This window comes from Thalassophryne amazonica, chromosome 15 (genome assembly GCF_902500255.1).
Source record: "Thalassophryne amazonica chromosome 15, fThaAma1.1, whole genome shotgun sequence".
NCBI lineage: Eukaryota > Metazoa > Chordata > Actinopteri > Batrachoidiformes > Batrachoididae > Thalassophryne > Thalassophryne amazonica.
This window is the reverse complement of record NC_047117.1, coordinates 79,839,006-79,861,313: the sequence shown is the minus strand read 5'-3', so window position 1 is coordinate 79,861,313 and position 22,308 is coordinate 79,839,006. Positions and strand designations below refer to the sequence as shown.

At 40.1% G+C, this 22,308-nt stretch overlaps 1 protein-coding gene across 1 annotated transcript in view; it reads left to right on the top strand.

Annotated features, from left to right (window-relative positions):
• Nucleotides 1–22,308, top strand: part of sorcs3 (sortilin related VPS10 domain containing receptor 3) — a 646,076-nt gene that overhangs the window by 365,063 nt on the left and 258,705 nt on the right. The window contains exon 4 of the mRNA XM_034187360.1: nucleotides 19,969–20,127. Within this exon, the coding sequence (XP_034043251.1) occupies nucleotides 19,969–20,127 (159 nt within the window). The remainder of the gene's footprint in view (nucleotides 1–19,968; nucleotides 20,128–22,308) is intronic.

Genomic DNA, 22,308 nt, shown 5'->3' with positions numbered 1-22,308 from the left:
TATGGAAGATCCAACGTAATTAATAGTGCAGCATAGATAACAGAATATTTGCAGAGGAATTCTTCAAATCCAGTTACAAGCACCAAAGTTTGACTGTGTATACCTTTTGGTAAATATTTTAGAAAAATAACAGCCATTTGAATTTTCAATATGGGGCAAAGTAGGGGTCAATTGAAGAACTACATAGGGTCAAAGTTCCAATCATATTGAAAGCTATACCACATTATGTGTCTGATCACAAAGGTTCCAAAAAGGTATAGTTTGGACTATCTGTGACTGAATGTTCTGGAGTTATGGGGTAAAAACAGTAAGCATGGCAACAAAGGTCAGTTTCAGTTTGTACAGGGGTCAAAAGTTAAAGTTGTTCCAATTATGATAAAACATGATACAATTATTGGTTGAGTTAATAGGATTTTAAAAAGGAATAGTTTGCACCATGTGTCATGCTTAGTGATCATGTTACGGGGTTACATATGTCACATGTCATAGAATCCAATGGACGTCGACATCGTTTGACCTTTACTTTGGAGACCAAACATTCAACACAGTCAGAACTATTGCTATTAGTTCAACCAATAATTTACACAACGTTTTACCAAAACTGGAGCAACTTTAACTTGTGACCTCTGTACAAACTGAAACTGACCTTTGTCACCATGCTTGCTGTTTTTACCCCATAACTCCAGAACATTCAGTCATAGACAGTCCAAACTATACCTTTTAGGAATCTTTGTGATCAGACACATAGCTTTCAATATGATTGGAACATTTTTTTGACCCCTATGCAGTTCTTCAATTGACCCCTACTTGGCCCCTATTGAAAATTCAAATCGCTAACATTATTTTTCTACATATGTACCAAAAGGTATACACAGTCAAATTTTGGTGCTTGTAACTGGATTTGAATTTCATCTGCTGTACTATAAGCTCAAAATCATTTTTTTTCTCTAATCTAAGCCTACTTTTAAAAAACTGGTTCTGTCTGCATTTTATTATTTAACTAATAGAAGAAGATTTACAGTATTTATCAAAGTTGAAGTGCTGTTATTAGAGTTCCACCAGTTAAGCTTGTGTGTGTGGGTGTGTATATAAAGTGTCATCACATTTTACTGAGAAAACACCTTTTGTTCTGATCTACTGTCATTTCTAGTTTGATCTTATCACAGACCGTGCACTTCCTCCATATGTTTGTCATTAAAAACTGATTACCAGTGAGAGAACACAATGTCTTCCTGCTCCCTAGAGGAATATTATTGTGAAATATTTGCAGAAAGAGCAGCATTTGATGTGCAATAGCTTAACACTGAGAAAGAGCAGTAAAGGACGGAGGACGTGAATGGATTAATCAGTGAGTGAGAAGGATATTTAAACTCAAAGCAGCAGAGCGGTGATTAAGGTAGCCCAGTAAGCCCAAAATTTTCATATTGGGCAATTTTGCAGCATATAATTTACCACCAATGTCGACATTTGGCGACAGAACAGGAAGCAGTGTGACCTTTACACAGAGACACAGATAATACATGAGTGTAACGGTTAATGAAGGTGGTGTGCATGCAACACATCTGTCCTGTGCAGCTGAGTTCCTGTGACGAAGCAACAGTTAATTTTGGCTTTTGCAAATTGTAAAGCTTTAACTGAGCTTTAAACATCGACTTTACTGAATTTCAAGTGGAACGCTTCTTTATAATTGGTCAAATTGGAAAAATCCATGTGATTATAAGGAGACACAAACTGAGTTAAGCCGACCATCCACTACACAATAATACAATATGAATGTGCATCATCCCGTAGATGTGCACGCTGTATTGCAGCATGTATGGAGCAGTTGCATTATGATCGTGTCTGTCTCTGAGGTCAGACTGCATGATGTTCAAAACCCTGAAATGTGACCTGGCAGTATTCTCATATTAAACCAGAAAGCCTTTTGCATTATGTTACACATTGTAATTACCAGTTACCATATATATATATATATATATATATATATATATATATATATATATATACTGGACAAATCTTCTGTGACATCCCCCTGCTTTTCTGAAGAGCTTTGTCACGTCCTGACTCTGCTTAACTCCTCACCACATGGGAAAGATTTGGAGCGTAGGCAACACCCAACCCACCACCACCGTCCTTCCCATCTCTGAGTTGCTAAACAAGCTAAAGTTAACAGGCTGATCTTGGTAACAGTTCAGATAATATCACCAAGCTTTTGATTCTTCTTAATTTGTGCTAATGGTGCTAATATGAAAATTAAATAATACTAAATTTAATTTGATGGAAATACTGATGCATAGACTTCTTAGATGATCCATAAGTACAATCAACTGCACAACAAGCCATATTAGCTCAGAAATTTGTAATAAAACGCTCAGAAAGGACAACCACTGTGAAGCAGGTGGCTGCCTGGACCACCCAAAACATGTTACCTGTCATTCAAAGTACCATGCCACTTATTACGTCCGCTAAGAATGTAATAAAATCATCTGTGTTTATTTATTTATTGATTTGTCTGTCTGACTATTAGCAGGATTATGTCAAAACTACTGCACATATTTTGATGACATTTTCACCACAGATAGATATTAGGCCAAGGAAAACTCCATTAAATTTGGAGATGATCAAGATTTCACTTTATGTCGGCTTTGAAGGATTACCTCAAAACTACTTCACGGATTCTCACCAGTTTTGCACCACAGATAGATAATGGGCCATGGAAGACCACTGAACTTTGGAGGTGATCTGGATCTGGATTCTGCATTAGGATTTCAATTTGTACACTTCACTTTGTCAGATTTTGAGGATTTTGCCAAAACTAGTTAATGGATTTTCACCAAATTTTCACCACACATTGGTGTTTGACCTTGGAAGACTCCATTAAATTTTGGTCTGGATTAAGATCTGGATTCTGGATCAGGATTTCATTTTGTAGACTTTTAAGGATTACAGTGGTCCCTCGCTATAATGTGGTTCAGCTTTCGCAGCCTCGCATTTTCGCGATTTTTTTTTTTTTTTTTTTTTTTTTTTTACAGCGTATTGTGTTCTGCGTCCTCATCAAGCAGGCCGGTCGCGGCACAGCAAAGGCAGAGCATGCGCATTGTGTTCTGCGTGTCTGCTTTTAAGAATCTTCTCGCCCAGAAGAAAAAAGAGCGCCAACAACTACCCATAACTGTGTTCTTCACTCGGAAAAAGACACCTGCACCGAGGTGTCACTCAGTGGAAAAAGATGCGACAGCGCAGCGGTGCCAGGACGAAGAGGCGCGATCAGAGGAACTGTGAAATACTGGTCAGTCACTATTAATAATTTCTTATGTGTCCAACGTCGTAGGTTGATCATTAAATTAAATTCATTAGTTCTAAAAGCCATCATAATTATTTATACGAAAATGTTCTATTTTTATTTCTCAAATGTTTGGGCCTGAAAACAGGTTGGTCTTATTTTTCTACTAAGGTTTGAACTTTGAGAGTGTTTACACACGAGAGAAAAGTGAGAAAATGTTAATGTCTGTTTGAGAAAAGTGTATAAAGTGTGTAGTGAGGGGTTTTACAGCCTTAAAACGTCTATAATAATTGTAAAAAATAACACTGACTACTTCGCGGATTTCACCTATTGCAGGCTATTTTTAGAACGTAACTCCCGCAATAAATGAGGGACCACTGTACATCAAAACTACTTCACGGATACGACGTCGTGATGTAAAACCAAGATCAGGAAGACACTATTTTGTTTCAGCTTGTGAATTAAATATCAGATTGCATCATCTTGATCAGTCAAACCGTTCTGAATCAGTATGCAATTATTGCATATTGTGTTGTGGAATCCGGATGCAGGTAAAGTCCGGGTCATGATATTAATCACATATCTTTTATTTTTAGTCCTCTTCAACCCTTGGTGGATGTCAGAATCTCTGATTGCTCTTGTTCGGAGGTATACTTTCTAAAATGTGAAATCTCTTCATGTGGCTTTGGTAAATTAGATTTAGATGGTGAATGACTGGAATGCGAGTTGGGGTTTAAATATGTTTTCAGTCTTTTTTGTACATTGTCCGAGTTATGCACTTGACTCATTGTCAACAATTAGTTGGTATGTTGACAGGGTTTATTATGAAGTTATGACAGGATTATCATGGATTTTTAGGACTAGGAACAATCCTGTAATGTGCAGCATGCTGTGGTTCTTTGAATAATTATTCACTCTGTAGTTTTTAATTGCATTGTGATGTTTCAGATGTTGTCCTGTCACTTCTCAGAAGCACAGAAAGAAATTGTGTTTTCTACCAGCAAGCTGCAGGCTTTAATTTGTTAAACATGTTGGGACGGTTGATGTCACCAGAAAATTAAGTATCACCACCTCCACAGATTCAAGGATATATGGATATGTTACATTATGGGCCATCATCTTAATGTTTAAAGATCAAGTCACGGCCGCAACATAATAGAGCAGAATGCATCTCTGCAGTGTGTCAGGTGAAAAATTAAAAACCAACATGTTACCCTTGAAATTTTTTTCAGGCTGACCAACTCGGTTAACATACATGTTAAATTACTCAAAGTGTGCACGCCATCAAAATTCTGTAGGAATAATGTCAGACTCCTGTGTGCTAGAAGGATGCGTTGGAGCTTCATTAGCTTCACTTTTCCAAGGCCAAGCCAAGGTACTGACCCTGAATTCATTTACATGGCCAGCGAGTTAATGGGATCTCTGGGACTGTTGAGAACAGATCATAGCCAGCGCTTATTACTCTTCATGACTCACTCCTTTTTTTTTTGTGCAGAAAATGCAATTTCACATCAAGGGCAAAGCCAAAATGAAGTCCCTTAGCTTCACTGCATTACTGCTATGACATACGGTCTTGTTTTTTGTTTTTTTTTTTCTGTCCTAAATGATACAGTAAAGGACACAAACACCTGAGAAGAGTCCTGATATCAACTTTCCCTCTATTGTGGAAAAGCCAAACCAGATACACTGCAAAATGCAGTAAATGAATGTGTAGATAGATAGATAGATAGATATCAAGTAACTCTTAGAGTTCATTTATCATTTATCTTGGAAGGGGTGTTTTCTTAACCTTAATCCATAATTACTTCATGTTAAATGTCTGTTAAAATCACATCATGCATGAAAAATGAAGGAAATATGGGTGTGTCCAAAGAGAAGCTGGCGTTTTGGTCTGCCAAGATGCTGGCGCTTTAGTGCAACATCAACTGCCACTAAATAATTTGTAGGGCCTTTAATGATGACTTTATGATGACTTTGTGTATCCACTGTGTGTATGTAAGTAGGTAGGTACAGTAGTTAGGTAGATAAGTAAGATCATCACCTTGGCATGTGAAGGGATTTGCATACATTGATTAATCACTGGTATGGCCACCCTTGGGAATGAGGCTGGTGGAAATACGGCAGACCAAGAACAATCCAAAGACGAAGACCTCCATGGCATAGCAGGGGGAGGAAGTGACCACCACTCAATGACTGCTGTGGCAGATGAATACTAAGCCAGTTGGACTCGCTACAGAAAGTGATATCAAACAGAATGGGACCTCAGCAGTTCACCGTAGTCCTCCTGCTTTCTTCGTTTGTCTTGACATCTGCCTTGCCATCGTACCATACTGGGGAACGTGAAGAGGGTATGAACAAGGGAGGGTGTGGCCCTTCTTATCACGCAAATGAAGTCATCAGCACAAGTTTTTTGTCATCACGAGTTTCTTCTTCTTCATCTTCTTCTTCTTCTCCTCAGGTAAGTATTCATTGCCTCCTCATTGTTAATGCAATCACCACTTGGGTCAAAATTCTAAGCAGAGTTCCAGAAAAAGTGAATTTTCATTATACTTGTGAAATGAGATTGTGAATCCTTTTTTGAAGTCAAAGTAATTAAATTAAATTGGTGCTGGAAAGAAATTTTTCAATGTCAATTGGAGTGTCTCTCCCTTATTTAGCAGGAGTAGGGGAAAAACTACAGAGGATCTTCAGACAGCACAAAATCCCAGTTTACTTTAAACCGGTTAACACCTTGAGACAGAAATTAGTTCACCCTAAGGACAGGATCCCTAGTTACAAACAGAGCAATGTAGTGTATTCTATCAGATGTCAGGAAAACTGTAACGAACACTACATAGGTGAGACTAAGCAACCTTTACACAAAAGGCTATACCAGCATTGCAGAGAGGGCGCCAGTGGACCTCAGTCTGCAGTTCATCTCCACCTTAAAGACACTAACCACACGTTTGAGGACAAGGAAGTTAAAATCTTAGCCAGAGAGAAGAAATGGTTTGAGAGAGGGGTCAAGGAGGCATTCTTTATGAAACGTTTGAAACCCAGCCTTAACCAGGGAGGGGGTCTGAGACACGCTTTATCCCCTGTTTACAATGGGGTACTCAGGTCAAAGCAGTTTCAGTCTTTTGTTCATGGTAATGAGTCATTCACGTCATCAGCAGAGTCATCAAGGGTGCCATCAAGAGAGGGTCCGTCCCATCATTAAGAGGGACAGCTGCCCTGTCATTAGGAGGGTGCTAACTAGAGCACAATAGGTGCTAATTAGAGCTATTGTTTAGTCACTGGCCTATAGCAGTCTGCCTCTCGGTAGGAGGGGTCTGGTTAGGTTTAAAACTCCAGCTTTTGTGACTTCTTGATTATTCTTCTCTACAAGAGTCAAGACAGAAGTCAGACCACCAGAGCAAGAATTTTAGCTGAGGAAGCTTTTGCGATTTGAAGCGAAATGTCTTCGCGTCAAGCAACCCAGTCCAGTCGAAGATTCAAGCTTCTCTACTATGGAAACCATCTGGACAACTGAGACCCTGTCAAATGTCAAATGAAACAATGTCAAATGATCAAAACAAAAATAAAAGGGGCCCTTAGCTTTAATGTCCCCCCCATCAAAAGTCATAGTTTTTTGGCACATCAGGAAAAGCTCTTGACTTCTCATTTGCTAGGGGTCACTATCCAAATTAAATATATTGTATCTTTGGCATTGGCATATTTTACTATTGCATGGGATGTTATACTCAGCATACAGTGTGTTCAGTGAGCACTGGATTCATTAACAAATTAATCATCTCTTTCTCAAATTCCACTCTTACTTGGCATCTATTAAACATATGAAAGTAAAATTGAATGTTAGTTTTTAACACCACGGGGTGTCAGATGCCAAAACCACTGCCTGGAAATTTCACCGACCTTGCAATCTGCAGCAACCTCATTCCAATTTGTCTTTTGTGTATCTATCTCTGAACATTTAAGAAAACCATCAAAATAAAAATGTAATCTTGTTAAATATACTGAATCACTATCTCATAGACTGTCTGAATGCATATGCAGAATTTTTTTATACTGTTGAAGGAAAAAAAATTGAAGCTGCGACCTTTCACAGTGACACGTTATAGATCTGAGCGATTGTAATGACATTTAGTGCAAAGCCTCGGAAAATGACAGTTGCTGTGAATCTTTGATTTTGGTGCTTGAAGGCCTGAGGTGTTCATTTTAAAATAAAAACACTGTTAGCATGGCAATAAGGAAGCAAAACTGTGAAAAGGAGAAGACCATATGAAGGTGACCGAGCCTTCATCTACCAATGGCGGCTCCAGAGATTTTGTTGTTGGGGGAGGGGGGTATTCAGTTTCTTTTATAAAATTGTAAATATGCATTTCACTGTCAATTTCAAGAGCATGCTGCAAATATGTTACGATTCACACAGAAGACAAATAGATCAAATTTAACCAGAAGAGAGGAACTACCCTTCTGAGAGGACAGCAGGGCAAGATTGTAAAATTTGGGAAAACCTTCAGATAGAACAAGAGCAATCAGAGATTTATGATGTCCGCGAATCTGGATCCGGATCACCTCCAAAATTCATTGGAGTCTTCCATGCCCTAATATCTATCGGTGGTTAATTTGCTGAGAATCCATGAAGTAGTTTTGACATAATCCTTCAGAGCCTATATAAAGTGAAACTTGATCCAGAATCCAGATCTGGATCACCTCCAAAATTTATTGGAGCCTTCCATGGCCTAATATATATCCGTGGTGAAAATTTTGCCAAAATCAGTGCAGTAGCTTTGACGTAATCCTTCTAAAAGGCAGACAGACAGACAAATAAATAAATGAGGGTGACTTTATTACGTCCTTGGTGGATGTAATAAGTAGTGAAGAATAGAATAGAAGAATAGAATAGAATTTATTATCATTGTACATGACACCAGGGGAAAAAAAATACTGTGCATGACAATGAAATTAAAAACAATCTCTTAAAAGCACATTTAAAATAAATAAATAGAATAATAAATAACCCTAAAAATTCTACATAAAACCTAGTTAAAACACTCAATCACAATCATAAAATGGCAGGTCCAGCAGCATTCAGTGCACAAATAGTACAATGAGTGGTGGTGGAATTTTCTTAAATCCTCCAAACTGTGACTATCCAGGGTTGGGACCAGGAAGCAGAGTTGTAGTCTTACACACCTCTCTGCAGCCTTCTCTCCCCCTGCCATCCCCTCATTACCCCATCCCCGTAGAGACGGTGCCTGCTCCCAGACCACCAATAACCAGTAAAAATCTATTTAAGCATAAAAATTCAAAAATATAGCATCTTCAACTGCACCACAGACTAAAACAGATAAATGTAGTCTATTAAACATTAGGTCTCTCTCTTCTAAGTCCCTGTTAGTAAATGATATAATAATTGATCAACATATTGATTTATTCTGCCTTACAGAAACCTGGATGAAGTTTAGTTTAAATGACTCAATTGGCTTTGCTCAAAATGTAAATGAGTCCACCCACCACTTTAATCATATCTTAGATCTTGTTCTGACTTATGGTATGGAAATTGAAGACTTAACCGTATTCCCTGAAAACTCCCTTCTGTCTGATCATTTCTTAATAACATTTACATTTACTCTGATGGACTACCCAGCAGTGGGGAATATGTTTCATTACACTAGAAGTCTTTCAGAAAGCGCTGTAACTAGGTTTAAGGATATGATTCCTTCTCTATGTTCTCTAATGCCATATACCAACACAGTGCAGAGTAGCTACCTAAACTTTGTAAGTGAGATAGAGTATCTCGTCAATAGTTTTACATCCTCATTGAAGACAACTTTGGATGCTGTAGCTCCTCTGAAAAAGAGAGCTTTAAATCAGAAGTGCCTGACTCCGTGGTATAACTCACAACTCGCACAAAGCAGATAACCCGTAAGTTGGAGAGGAAATGGCGTCTCACTAATTTAGAAGATCTTCACTTAGCCTGGAAAAAGAGTCTGTTGCTCTATAAAAAAGCCCTCCATAAAGCTAGGACATCTTACTACTCATCACTAATTGAAGAAAATAAGAACAACCCCAGGTTTCTTTTCAGCACTGTAGCCAGGCTGACAAAGAGTCAGAGCTCTATTGAGCCGAGTATTCCTTTAACTTTAACTAGTAATGACTTCTGTCAGATCCCGCTTTTAGATACACGGCACACGCTCACCCTCTGATGAGTGTGTTTGTGTAAAAACCAGCTCTCTGTCTCTGGGGTCCGACCTTCATGTCTCCACGGGTATTACCCGGCAGGGCTGCACAAAGGTTGTTCAAGCTGGTGGTGAGTAGATTCGTCTAGCTGCTCACTGCCTCCATCCGGACGTCCACCCCGCTGAAGCTGATCTCGCACCCCGGACGAATAGCGTTCTCAGGAACCAGGATACGAACCGGCCACGCCCGTTAACGGCAGCTCTCCTCTTATGGATCAGGGCTCTTGGAATGTTGCTAGATTTTATATTTAGTGACTCGTACAGCGAGTCCCCAGGATGTGTTATTTTCATTAAAAAAACAGACTAACCTTTTAGAGCCTTTTGATGTTGTACACCTAATAAACTTAACTTTTACACCTTAAGAAGCATCAATAATCCAATGTCCGAGCCTTAACACTTTAACTGCATGCTTGGAATTTTATTGCAGGTTTTGCAAGTGCCGATAACATAATCAAAATAGGTTATATGGTGATAATTTCACAACAGTATTTCAAATATAATTAGAATAATGATTTGCAGAGATTTTTTTTTTTTTTTTAATTCAATAATTCTGACTGATCTTACTTTGACTGGGACTGGATTGATTTCTCAACAAATTTTCCTAAGAGTGAGGGAGGAAGGCTTTCGAGGTTAAGGTCCCCAGCTCGATGAACTTGATTTCCTCTTCATCAGCTATTAGTCGTTAGCTGACCACGATCGTTGTGTGATATTGTAATCCTTCAGGAAGTTAATCCACATAAGAATTTATTCCGTCTTCAATCAACCAAAAGTTGATCTAATCCATTCTGGTATGCTGTGATATTCCTTGAGACAGAAATCGTTGAACATTCCCCACTCAGACTTAAGGCCAGTGGTTCTCCTCCATCGTTCTGCTACTCCGTGACTGGACGGCCTGAGTGGGAGTTGAAATCTCTCTCAAATGATCTTTTATGGCTCCAATCCTCTCACGCCACAATTCCAATTGATGCTCACAAGATGGTCAAGTCTTGTGATCTCCTCGTAGCAGGGGAGTAGTGCCAACAGCACCTCTCCTGGAAGAATAACCCCGTTTTCTGGTGTTTCAACAGGTTATATATGTTCTTGACTGTAGTCGTCCTCAGATGATCTTGGTTACCATGGGGACGCTGTTGACTCAAAACCTCCTCCCTTCTCCTTCTGCTTTACTGGAAATCTCCGCAGCCCCTACCAGTAACTTATTTCTCAAGTTCCTCTTTACACTGTTAACACTTCAGCTTTTCTGAGAATTCATTCTTTTAAATAATTTCTTCAAAATCACATCAATCATATTCAATCATTTCATTACAACTCTCTTTCACATAAAAACAATTCATATGATCATATACAAACATTCTCATTCCTTATTATTCATTTCATATTTTACCAACATCTCAATCATTTGGTCAATTGTTTCACATCAGTTTTTCTTGCCCCACTTGCGACATCTTCTTCACTTCCTCTTTTTCTCTGACTCTGCACTCTTTATGAAAAACAACTCATAGAATCATTCATTTCACTTATTCGTAAAATACATCTTCTAATCAACTCTTAGTTTTAACACATTACTACTTAATTTGATCATACTTGTCATGTTAGAATCATTTTTAGATATAGTCCCTCATCTTCACCACCGAGTTCATTCCGTGGGCCTCCCCATTTACAATGGAAAAGTCCGGCAAGACCTCATTTACTCCTGGAAGGTACCAAACACTGTGCAGTTCCAACAGCATGTATATTAATTCCATGGCTCGTATTATATTCCAAGATGAAAACAAGCTGAAAGCAAGCTTAAAGTCATCTTTCCTGACACTTCATGACTTTCTTTGCTAATAAAATTTTAACTATTAGAGAAAAAATTACTCATAACCATCCCAAAGACGTATCGTTATCTTTGGCTGCTTTCAGTGATGCCGGTATTTGGTTAGGCTCTTTCTCTCCAATTGTTCTGTCTGAATTATTTTCATTAATTACTTCCTCCAAACCATCAACATGTCTATTAGAACCCATTCCTACCAGGCTGCTCAATGAAGCCCTACCATTAATTAATGCTTCGATCTTAAATATGATCAATCTATCTTTATTAGTTGGCTATGTACCACAGGCTTTTAAGTGGGCAGTAATTAAACCATTACTTAAAAAGCCATCACTTGACCCAGCTATCTTAGCTAATTATAGGCCAATCTCCAACCTTCCTTTTCTCTCAAAAATTCTTGAAAGGGTAGTTGTAAAACAGCTGACTGATCAACTGCAGAGGAATGGTCTATTTGAAGAGTTTCAGTCAGGTTTTAGAATTCATCATAGTACAGAAACAGCATTAGTGAAGGTTACAAATGATCTTCTTATGGCCTCAGACTGTGGACTCATCTCTGTGCTTGGTCTGTTAGACCTCAGTGCTGCTTTTGATACTGTTGACCATAAAATTTTATTACAGAGATTAGAGCATGCCATAGGTATTAAAAGCACTGCGCTACGGTGGTTTGAATCATATTTATCTAATAGATTACAATTTGTTCATGTAAATGGGGAATCTTCTTCACAGACTAAGGTTAATTATGGAGTTCCACAAGGTTCTGTGCTAGGACCAATTTTATTCACTTTATACATGTTTCCCTTAGGCAGTATTATTAGACGGCATTGCTTAAATTTTCATTGTTACGCAGATGATACCCAGCTTTATCTATCCATGAAGCCAGAGGACACACACCAATTAGCTAAACTGCAGGATTGTCTTACAGACATAAAGACATGGATGACCTCTAATTTCCTGCTTTTAAACTCAGATAAAACTGAAGTTATTGTACTTGGCCCCACAAATCTTAGAAACATGGTGTCTAACCAGATCCTTACTCTGGGTGGCATTACCCTGACCTCTAGTAATACTGTGAGAAATCTTGGAGTCATTTTTGATCAGGATATGTCATTCAATGCGCATATTAAACAAATATGTATGACTGCTTTTTTGCATTTGCGCAATATCTCTAAAATTAGAAATTTTAGAGAACCTGTCTCAGAGTGATGCTGAAAAACTAATTCATGCATTTATTTCCTCTAGGCTGGACTATTGTAATTCATTATTATCAGGTTGTCCTAAAAGTTCCCTGAAAAGCCTTCAGTTAATTCAAAATGCCACCGCTAGAGTACTAACAGGGACTAGAAGGAGAGAGCATATCTCAGCCATATTGGCCTCTCTTCATTGGCTTCCTGTTAATTCTAGAAGAGAATTTAAAATTCTTCTTCTTACTTATAAGGTTTTGAATAATCAGGTCCCATCTTATCTTAGGGACCTCATAGTACCATATCACCCCAATAGAGCACTTCGCTCTCAGACTGCAGGCTTACTTGTAGTTCCTAGGGTTTGTAAGAGTCGAATGGGAGGCAGAGCCTTCAGCTTTCAGGCTCCTCTCGTGTGGAACCAGCTCCCAATTCAGATCAGGGAGACAGACACCCTCTCTACTTTTAAGATTAGGCTTAAAACTTTCCTTTTTGCTAAAGCTTATAGTTAGGGCTGGATCAGGTGACCCTGAACCATCCCTTAGTTATGCTGATAGACTTAGACTGCTGGGGGGTTCCCATGATGCACTGAGTGTTTCTTTCTCTTTTGCTCTGTATGCACCACTCTGCATTTAATCATTAGTGATTGATCTCTGCTTCCCCCACAGCATGTCTTTTTCCTGGTTCTCTCCCTCAGCCCCAACCAGTCCCAGCAGAAGACTGCCCCTCCCTGAGCCTGGTTCTGCTGGAGGTTTCTTCCTGTTAAAAGGGAGTTTTTCCTTCCCACTGTTGCCAAGTGCTTGCTCACAGGGGGTCATTTTGACAGTTGGGGTTTTTCCGTAATTATTGTATGGCCTTGCCTTACAATATAAAGCGCCTTGGGGCAACTGTTTGTTGTGATTTGGCGCTATATAAATAAAATTGATTTGATTTGATTTGGTGGCACCGAGTGGTGGTGATACTGAGGCTGAAAACACATTTGTGATTAGACCCATGTGATTAGTTTTCTGGTGGGGTCATGGTGGCAGAACTACAGCCCCATCCAACCCCATCCTCCGACCCAACTGTGTGATCCACATGTAATGAGCATGTTGCAGTGACAAACCTTTCATCAAACACAGTCAGCAGGGTGTTTGTTTCTGTTTGTGATCCGCACCTCCTTTTACCTCGCGATCTGACAACCTCTGGCTTCTATCTCGGTGCTCCAGCTCGACGTTGGGCTGATAAAACACAAAGGTTATCCCTGCAAACCTCAATCGATTTAGCATTGTTATGCTCCTCACTTTCCTGCATCCAAACAACCCCTGACAGGACGCTGTGAGGGGAAATCTTAATCAGCCCTCGCTCGCGCCGCTGGTCACTTTGGAAAGCGAGTAAATATTGTTTGAGGGGGATTGTTTCATTCTGGAAGACAGAAATTGCCTTTGAATGGGTCGCAGGTTCCTTCTAATCAAAGGGGCAACAGACAGAAACTGGCTTGGTGTGATAATGTGCAAGGCTTGCGAATGATGCGCTGGTTTTTCCACACTTACTCGCTGTGAATAAGTTGAATGTGACAATACTCTCCAGGCTTGGTTCCCAGTTTTTAAAGGAGGGCTTTGTGAGCTTTGCTGAATCAAGGCTTGAGAAAAGATGAGCTAAAATCACTGCATCTCAAAGTAATAGTTACACGAAGCGCACAGAGAGGAGTCATCACTCAGCACGGGGCTTGAATAGAGAGCATCGGTAGATTTTCATTTGAACTGTGTATGCATACCTCTTCAAGGCATTTCTACTCAACTCTTTAACTCTGTGTGACAGGTTTTTGAAAAGAATGCAAGACAAAATGTAATATCCCATTGATAATGGACTCCGCCGCTTACTGTGCTAATATAGAATATGATTACTGCCTAAAACTGCAAATTTCATCTGACAAGCTCATGAGACTGTAACGAATACGAGGAACGTTTGTCAGGTTACAGACACGAATAATGAATGGCAAGACGGGAACACCCCTGCCAGTGGGAAATCCAAGTTGGGAATCCGCTGCCTGTTTATTGACGCTTAATAAAAAACAATTTATCTAAATCACCACCAGGGAGAGTTCCTGCTTAAAGCTCTGGAAAAAGGGATAACATTTTTGTCAGTGACAAATGTGTTGCTGTTTTTCCAATTGGAACTGAATTGATGAGAGAAATCACAACCATTTGGGCCACAAGCAAAAGCACTCCATCCAACTCCAGCACACAGTTGGACATGGTTGTTGTGGGTTTGTTTCTTCACAACACCTGGATGAACTTGTCTGATGATTTGTACATGTAATGATACAATTCTGGTTCCAAACCTTAGGTTTTCAAATCTGTTCAGGTGCTCAGATCTCATCCCACACAACAAAGGTAGACAGGTATAGTTTAATTTATGCTCAAAGTTAAATATGAATACAAACTCAGGCTTCTGTCACTGCATACATTGTATTTGTATCCATTTTCTGAAACCTTATGGATATGAATGAATGGGGCAAGACACAACCTTAAAGAAAAGGACACAAAATAGACTATTAACAACATAATCTGTTTATGTTATCAAGCTACCAATACCTGTTAAGAATTAGGGACCCTTCACACATAACACGAAGTGCACGAAGGAGGAATTGCATGCCATTTGTGAAAAGTACCTCAAATGCCTCGTACACCTGTCGCTACAACCATTCGCGCACACAAGTGGCCGAAAGACAGCAAATGCCCTGTGTGTGCTCATTCGATCCCCTTCTCGGCAGGTGTCGGCCAAATTCCAGGTGTCGCACACGAACATCTAACACCGATCGCTGCACACTTAGGAAAGGCAAGGTATTCGTGCACCTGGTACGATAGTAGATCACATTTGACCTGTCTGTGAAAATTGTCAAAGTGCAACACGAGTGTGGCGTCACCTAGCAACACACATGGGTGTAACTGTGCCGAACCCCCCCCCCACACACACACACACACACATACACAAATGGCGTGTGGAGTGTGTCACTGTCGACTGTGGCTGGGGGTTCCAGAGTCCAGTCGCTTTGCTCATATGCTTTTCTGTGGACATACGCCGCCTGTCAGGTGACCGCAAACTGTCCAGCTGGACGTGACCGTGGATGCACGAGTCAAATTCAAAATCAAAGACATCAGACAGATGCAGGGCAAACACATAATAATCAAACATAACATTAAACTCACAAAACAAAGCAAGAGAGAGTGAGCCTTTTTTTCTTTGACCTGCCGAGGTCCGCAGACAGAGGTGGGCATGTCCACCTGTGACGTGCAGTTGGTCAGATATCTGTGTTCGCACGTCATAGCTCGGGAACACCTGTACTGGCTTTGTAGGATATTAAGTCGTATAACTACAGCGTGAATTGCAGACGTCGGCATGCTGTCCCTCACGTGGAAATAAATTAAAATGCCATATTGCTTCAGCTGACCACTGCACTAGCGTACCGCAACGCTGATGATATTGTGCCATGCAGGAAATCACCCATGGAACCACCCGTGAGGCGTGTGTCACTGTGGGATTTCCCCTCATTGTAATAATTAAAACACAGGTCAACATTTGCAGGTAGATCACTGTGCGTTGGCATGCCATGCCGGCTGCATGCCTGTGTTCATGACATGAGAGCCAGGCTCTTCATGAGATGGGAGGCAGCTCTTCATGAGACGGGAGATGGCCGGCTTGAGCGCATCAGGTAATTCATGTAAAACATGAGACAGGACAACAGTTATCAATTGTAATTTTATTACTTCCTGGTGTACATCTCTGCGGAGTCTAAATCCACGCTTTATACAGGAATTATGTATTATAAATTGTGAAATTTTATTAATTTTTCCCTCCGCTGCTGTGACGCGCAACTTAACACATGGCTCGCACAGTGTTTTGCACGCGAAAACGAGCGTGCACAAAACCGTTGCCGCGGGTATCATGTGCGCCTGTCCGACCGTGTGTCCCTCATGATAGCAGATGGAATGTTTTCGCAGTTGCCCATTTCGTTTTTTGTTTGTGGAATTTCTATCCGGTTTCTCGCATCTTTTGTGTTATGTCTGAAGGGACCCTTAGATTAGACTTAGACTCTTTTTTTTTTTTTTTGTCATTCAGTAAAAAGAGTATCACAGATGCTGTCACAGACCAAATTTCGATGTACTGCACGAATAAATAAAAACACAGAATAAAAGTACAGAATAAAAGTCCAAGGTGTGTGATAGTGACAAATTGGGGTTAAAAAAAAACTACCAATATTTCTGTATCTGTAAATACACAGCAGGCAAGAATAAAGGACACGGGATATTGCACATATGAATGTGCTACAAGGATAAAACTGCTACCAGATGGTACAGTGTATTCTATATTGTACATTCTATATTGCACAGTTCTTTCTGTTGATTTGTATTTATGGCGGCTGGGTAAAACCTGTCCCTGAATCTGTGTGTTTTGCACCTCAGGCTATGGTACTGGCTACCTGAGGGCAAGAGGGAACCCAGTTGTTCAAGGGATGTGAAGTGTCCTTGATTATCCTTCTTGCCATGGACAAGCAGTGCTGTTCTGCCATTTCACCAATGGTTGGCAGCTTGGCACTAATACATCGTCTCGCTGCCCTCACACCCTCCCCAGTGCCTTGTGTCCTGCAATGTTGCTACTTTCATGCCACTTAGAAAATAGCATACTCTATATTGTTCCTCTATAGAGGAGGTGAGGACAGTCAGCTCTGATGGGCACTCTTTAACCAATGGAGAAATGCGCAAACACTGGTTGGCCGCTCAACAGGGCACACACTGTCTTTCAACCGCTGGTGTGTGCAAATAGTTGTAGCAACAGGTGTATGAGGCGTTAGAGGCAGCCACAATTTTACACATATTGCCTACAATTTCTGCTTCATGCACAATTCATGCACTATTCAACCACATTCATACTATGTGTGAAGGGGCCCTTAATGTGTGTAGCTTATTGTGATTTCTAACCTGAAATTGGTTGCCCTTGACATGGTGTGTTCATTATAAAAAAAACCACCAATACCCCCCCCCCCCCAAAAAAAAAAAAACAAACCAAACATATGCCGTCAGTCACACTTTCGTAGTCTGTTAACCTTTAGTGTTAGTATATGTGGTTCTGAGTCAGCACTGGGTGATACATCAAATATTGATATCATTTTTTTTGTTTTCCAGTGCTTATGAAAATAATGTATTTGAGATAAAACAATATTTTTCATGCATAATTAGGTATTAACGTTAACCGCAGTTAACGCTCAATGCCAGTGTTTAGGATTTTCCTTTTGTACAGACTGTCAGACGACCAAAACACAATGAGCCTAATGCAGGAACACTTTGGAATGTTCTCCTAAGTTCCTCGTATTTTTGCAGAGGGCCAGAATTCTCCAAATGCTTGTAAACTCAGAACACTGCGGGAATTTACATGGTCCAACCTTTGATTGTACCTACTAAATAACTCAAACTACCGGAACATTGGTGAAGTGGGAACTTCTCTTCAATCACTTTGATTTATAATTGAATCTGTTCATACAGTTAATGCTTGCATGAGGTCTAATCTTCAGTATAAGTTGTTTTCACCACTTGGAAATATGTTATTCTCCCAAAATCTTCTTGCCAGAAAAAGGAAAATTACACTCACCAGCCACTTTATTAGGTACACCTTGCTAGTATCGGGTTGAACCCCCTTTTCCCTTCAAAACTGCCTTAATTCTTACTGCTACATTCCTACAGCAGTAAGAATACGATATGACTGCAACTCGATCGCCGTTCGAATGTTTTCCAGTATGAGCGAAACACAAATGTAGAGTGCATGTGATCTGGCAGTATGAATGTGCCGACTGCTGTAGGAATACTTCATGAGGTATTCAAGTGCAGTTCAAATGCAGCACAAATTGCACGAATGTCTTTCGAATGACCATTCATACAGCTTTCTTGCTCATTCATGCTGTAGTGTGATGGGCATACAACCAATGCCATCAGTGTGTTTTGCAACAATAAGGTTGCCAAGATCTTGAGAGAGCTCTTTGCTTTTACCCATCATGAGATGTTTGTTGTATGATACCTTGGTTAGGAGACACTTCTTTTTAGTCCATCATTTGGAACTGAACCATCTCATATTTATTTGCACTGACATGGGACAGGATTGCTTTCCAATTACTCATAGTGGGCAGTGGACTAAATTTACTTTCATGCACTGTTGAGACTTTGTGCACCTTGGCACCATCCCTTTCTTCAGCGTGTTTTTCCCTGTGTCATTCACATTATTACACATTACTATTAAAATTATGCAAATCTGTTGTTTGATTTCTTTGTATATGTAGATTGCTTGGCTGTTACCGACATCAATTCCAGGTCTGTCGACCTTTAGAAATATATTTACTGAGAAAAATGGTGACACTGCAAATACTTATTTACCCGCTATATGTGGTATGAGATCCCAATTATGATTCTTTTCTTAATTTGCATTTTTTAGATGGCTTTAATTCATTATGATATTTATGTTGAACACAAAGTATTATTTAATAATTCTATGTGGTTATACTACTTTAGTGGCAAGCTGGTTGGCAACATTTTCTGCCACAGTGTTTGCAATATGCAGTTTTCTCTCTGGTGTATTTAGCTGAAATAATCTAGTAATGCTGGATTGCTTTTATTTCTGATTTTGCATTTGCTGAACACTAATAAAAAAAGTCAGCTGTGTGGCCTCATTAAAAATAAACCAAAATATGAAGCCCTGTGATGACTTTATCTCTTATGAATGTATTTTAATAGGACATCAGTTGAACAAAATATGCCTTGTAGAATTGTGGTGTATTAAATTGTATTGTGTCAGCTCCGGCAGAAATGTTTCAAGCTTGAAATTAGAACCTCTATCTCTGCAATGATGTTCATTTAATTAGATGTTTAATGGGCAGCGTGTTCTCACTACAACCTCCACCTCGTCATTTATTTTGAGCAGTAACAAGATTTTCCAGCAGCTTTTTAGTCACCTCTTTTGGCGCCTTTCTTGGTTTTATAAAGTAGGTTTTATTGCTATGAACAACCTTGATCTGATTTTGCAGCAAGATGATGAAAACCCGTCCCTCACCTCAGAGAGCCTTGGGAAGCGCCACAGAGCCATGGCAACAGATGTGAGAGTCATGCTTCAAGAAATGAAGTGGAAATACACTGAGTTGTTTGCTGAATTTAAACCTGGCATATGCCTAAAATTTGGTTGTTTCCTGCTGACACCAATGCCTGGAACATGTTTCTCCTCTCATGTCCGTTCTCTCTGGTCACTCAAACTCACCTTCAGATCTTTTCTTTGCCTCCTTCACAAACATCTCCTCTCCGGTATCTGTGAGCTGTGATGTACTGAACTTTCTCGTATCTCTCTCCTCCATCTCATCTCTCTCTCTATCTTTCTCTCTCTCTCTCCTCTCTCTCTCCTCTCTCTCTCTCTCTCCTCTCTCTCTCTCTCTCCTCTCTCTCTCTCTCTCTCTCTCAGATTATGGTGTTGACGGATCCAGAGTTTGAGAGCAGTGTGCTTATCAGTTTTGATGAGGGTGCCAGTTTCCAGAAGTATCGCCTCACATTTTTTGTGCTCAGCCTTTTATTCCATCCCACTGAAGAGGACTGGGCATTAGCCTACAGTCATGACCAGAAGGTGAGATCACATTTAATGACTTTGTCATGAATCTGTGCAATACAGCAGTGTCGCTGTGCATGAAATCTCAACGGACATTCACCCTGAGGGACTTTTAGCACTCCAGGTACTTTGCACTGTTAAATCTAGCCTATATGCAAGGCAATATTGTGCTGGTTTATTTCACATTAAGTTTTAATCAGTTCCGTGCAATGCACACACAATATATAGTGCAGATGTTCTATGCACTTTAGTGCACTTTAGAAATCGGGCAAGACTTCACATGTTAGGGTACTTTTCACTTTGTGCAGTGTTACACATACGAGGTCTGTTAGAAAAGTATCAGACATTTTTATTTTTTGCAAAAACTATATGGATTTGAATCATGTGCGCTTGCATCAGCCAAGCTTGAACATTCGTGCACATGCGTGAGTTTTTTCACGCCTGTCGGTTGCGTCATTCGCCTGTGGGCAGGCTTCGCGTGAGCACTGCTCCACCCCTCTCGTCGGATTTTCATTGTCAGGAAAATGTCTGAACGGCTGGAGCAGCGCTATATCAAATTTTTCAAGAAACTGTGTGAGACAGCCAGGTGGAAACCATTCGGAAAATGCAGATGGCTTTCAGTGAAAATCCTATGGGCATCACAGATTAAGGAGCATTACAACCAGATTAAAGACGGCCCACAGCGGCTGAGGGGGCGCCACGCTTTGAGCGGCCATCGACAGGCTGAAATGACCAGATCATTTCCAAAGTGAAGGCTGTGTTGATCTGGGATGTCGTGTGACTAACAGAAATGGCAGAAAAGGTGGACATCAGCCATTTTTCATCTGATTCCACTGTTACAGGAGATTTTGTAATGAAAGACGTGCGGAGGCATTCGCGCGTCATTCGTGGAGAACAAAAGCAAGTCCGTGGTGGAAGTCTCACGGGACATGTTGTGACATGCTCAGCTCTCCACAATTTCTCAGATACTCACTCGACTAAAAAGCCACCAAAAGCTGTCTGAATCTTCTGAACGGTGGAAGACCTAATGCCATTGCGGCTTCGTCCCGACGCGCGAATGCCTCCACACGTCTTTCATTCCAAAATCTGAATTTTCCGAATGGTTTCCACCTAGCTGTCTCACACAGTTTCTTGAAAAATTTGATGCAGCGCTGCTCCAGCCGTTCAGACATTTTCCTGACAATGAAAATTCGATGAGAGGGATGGACCAGTGCTCACTCAAAGCCTGCCCCCAGGCGAATGACGCAACCGACAGGCGTGAAAAAACTCACGCATGCGCGACATGCGCACATGATTCAAATCCATATAGTTTTTGCAAAAAATAAAAAGGTGCGATACTTTTCTAACAGACCTCGTAGAACTGCTCTCCAGATGCCATGTGTTCTGTGTTAATTTTGTATTTTTATTTTTTTTCACCACTGATCATTCACCCTATTGATGTATCCCATAATCTCTTGCATGCCAGAGAGTCGCTGCAGTCAAAACAACATAGAGAATCCACATGATGACAATTGTAAATGAATATTATACTACAAAAATGTCATTTTTTATGCTTTTCATCACGTTAATAAGAGACTGCTGCATGATACCCTGAAAACTTGCTAAAACAATTCTAACAAATAATCCGTGTCTGCTACGTTTAATCTGCGTGGAATTTAATAAATGCAACCCGAATTTCAGACATATATTAGTCTGGAACAAAGAGGACAAACAGTGTTGTAAAGAACAATAATCAAGATGTTAAAGAGTAAACACTTTCCCCCAGAACAACATGATCAGGTAGCGAGCGTAGCTCGCTGCAGCTCCCATTGAAAATAACAGAGCGACAGACTGTGATTCTCGCATGTTTACATAAAATAAATGCAATAACAACATCTATAAACCCAGAGAATATATTCATGAGAGTTTTAGGCACAATATAAAAATTGTTTTATGTTGCGATGTTAATGGTGTCTGTGTGCAGCGTTAAAGTGCAGCATGATCAGAGCGTCTCAATGCAGTTCTCAATGTTACTGAGGTCTCGCAGCGTGGCGACCTCTCCAAGGTTTTGTGGGATTTGAAACGTCAATAGGGCGAATTGCATGTAATATTTAATGTACTTTTATGTACATAATTTAATGGCATGTTTGGAGTTTGTGCATTTCATGTGTTTTCAGTAGGGGTGAACCAGTCTGATATTTGGAATCATATCACTACAAT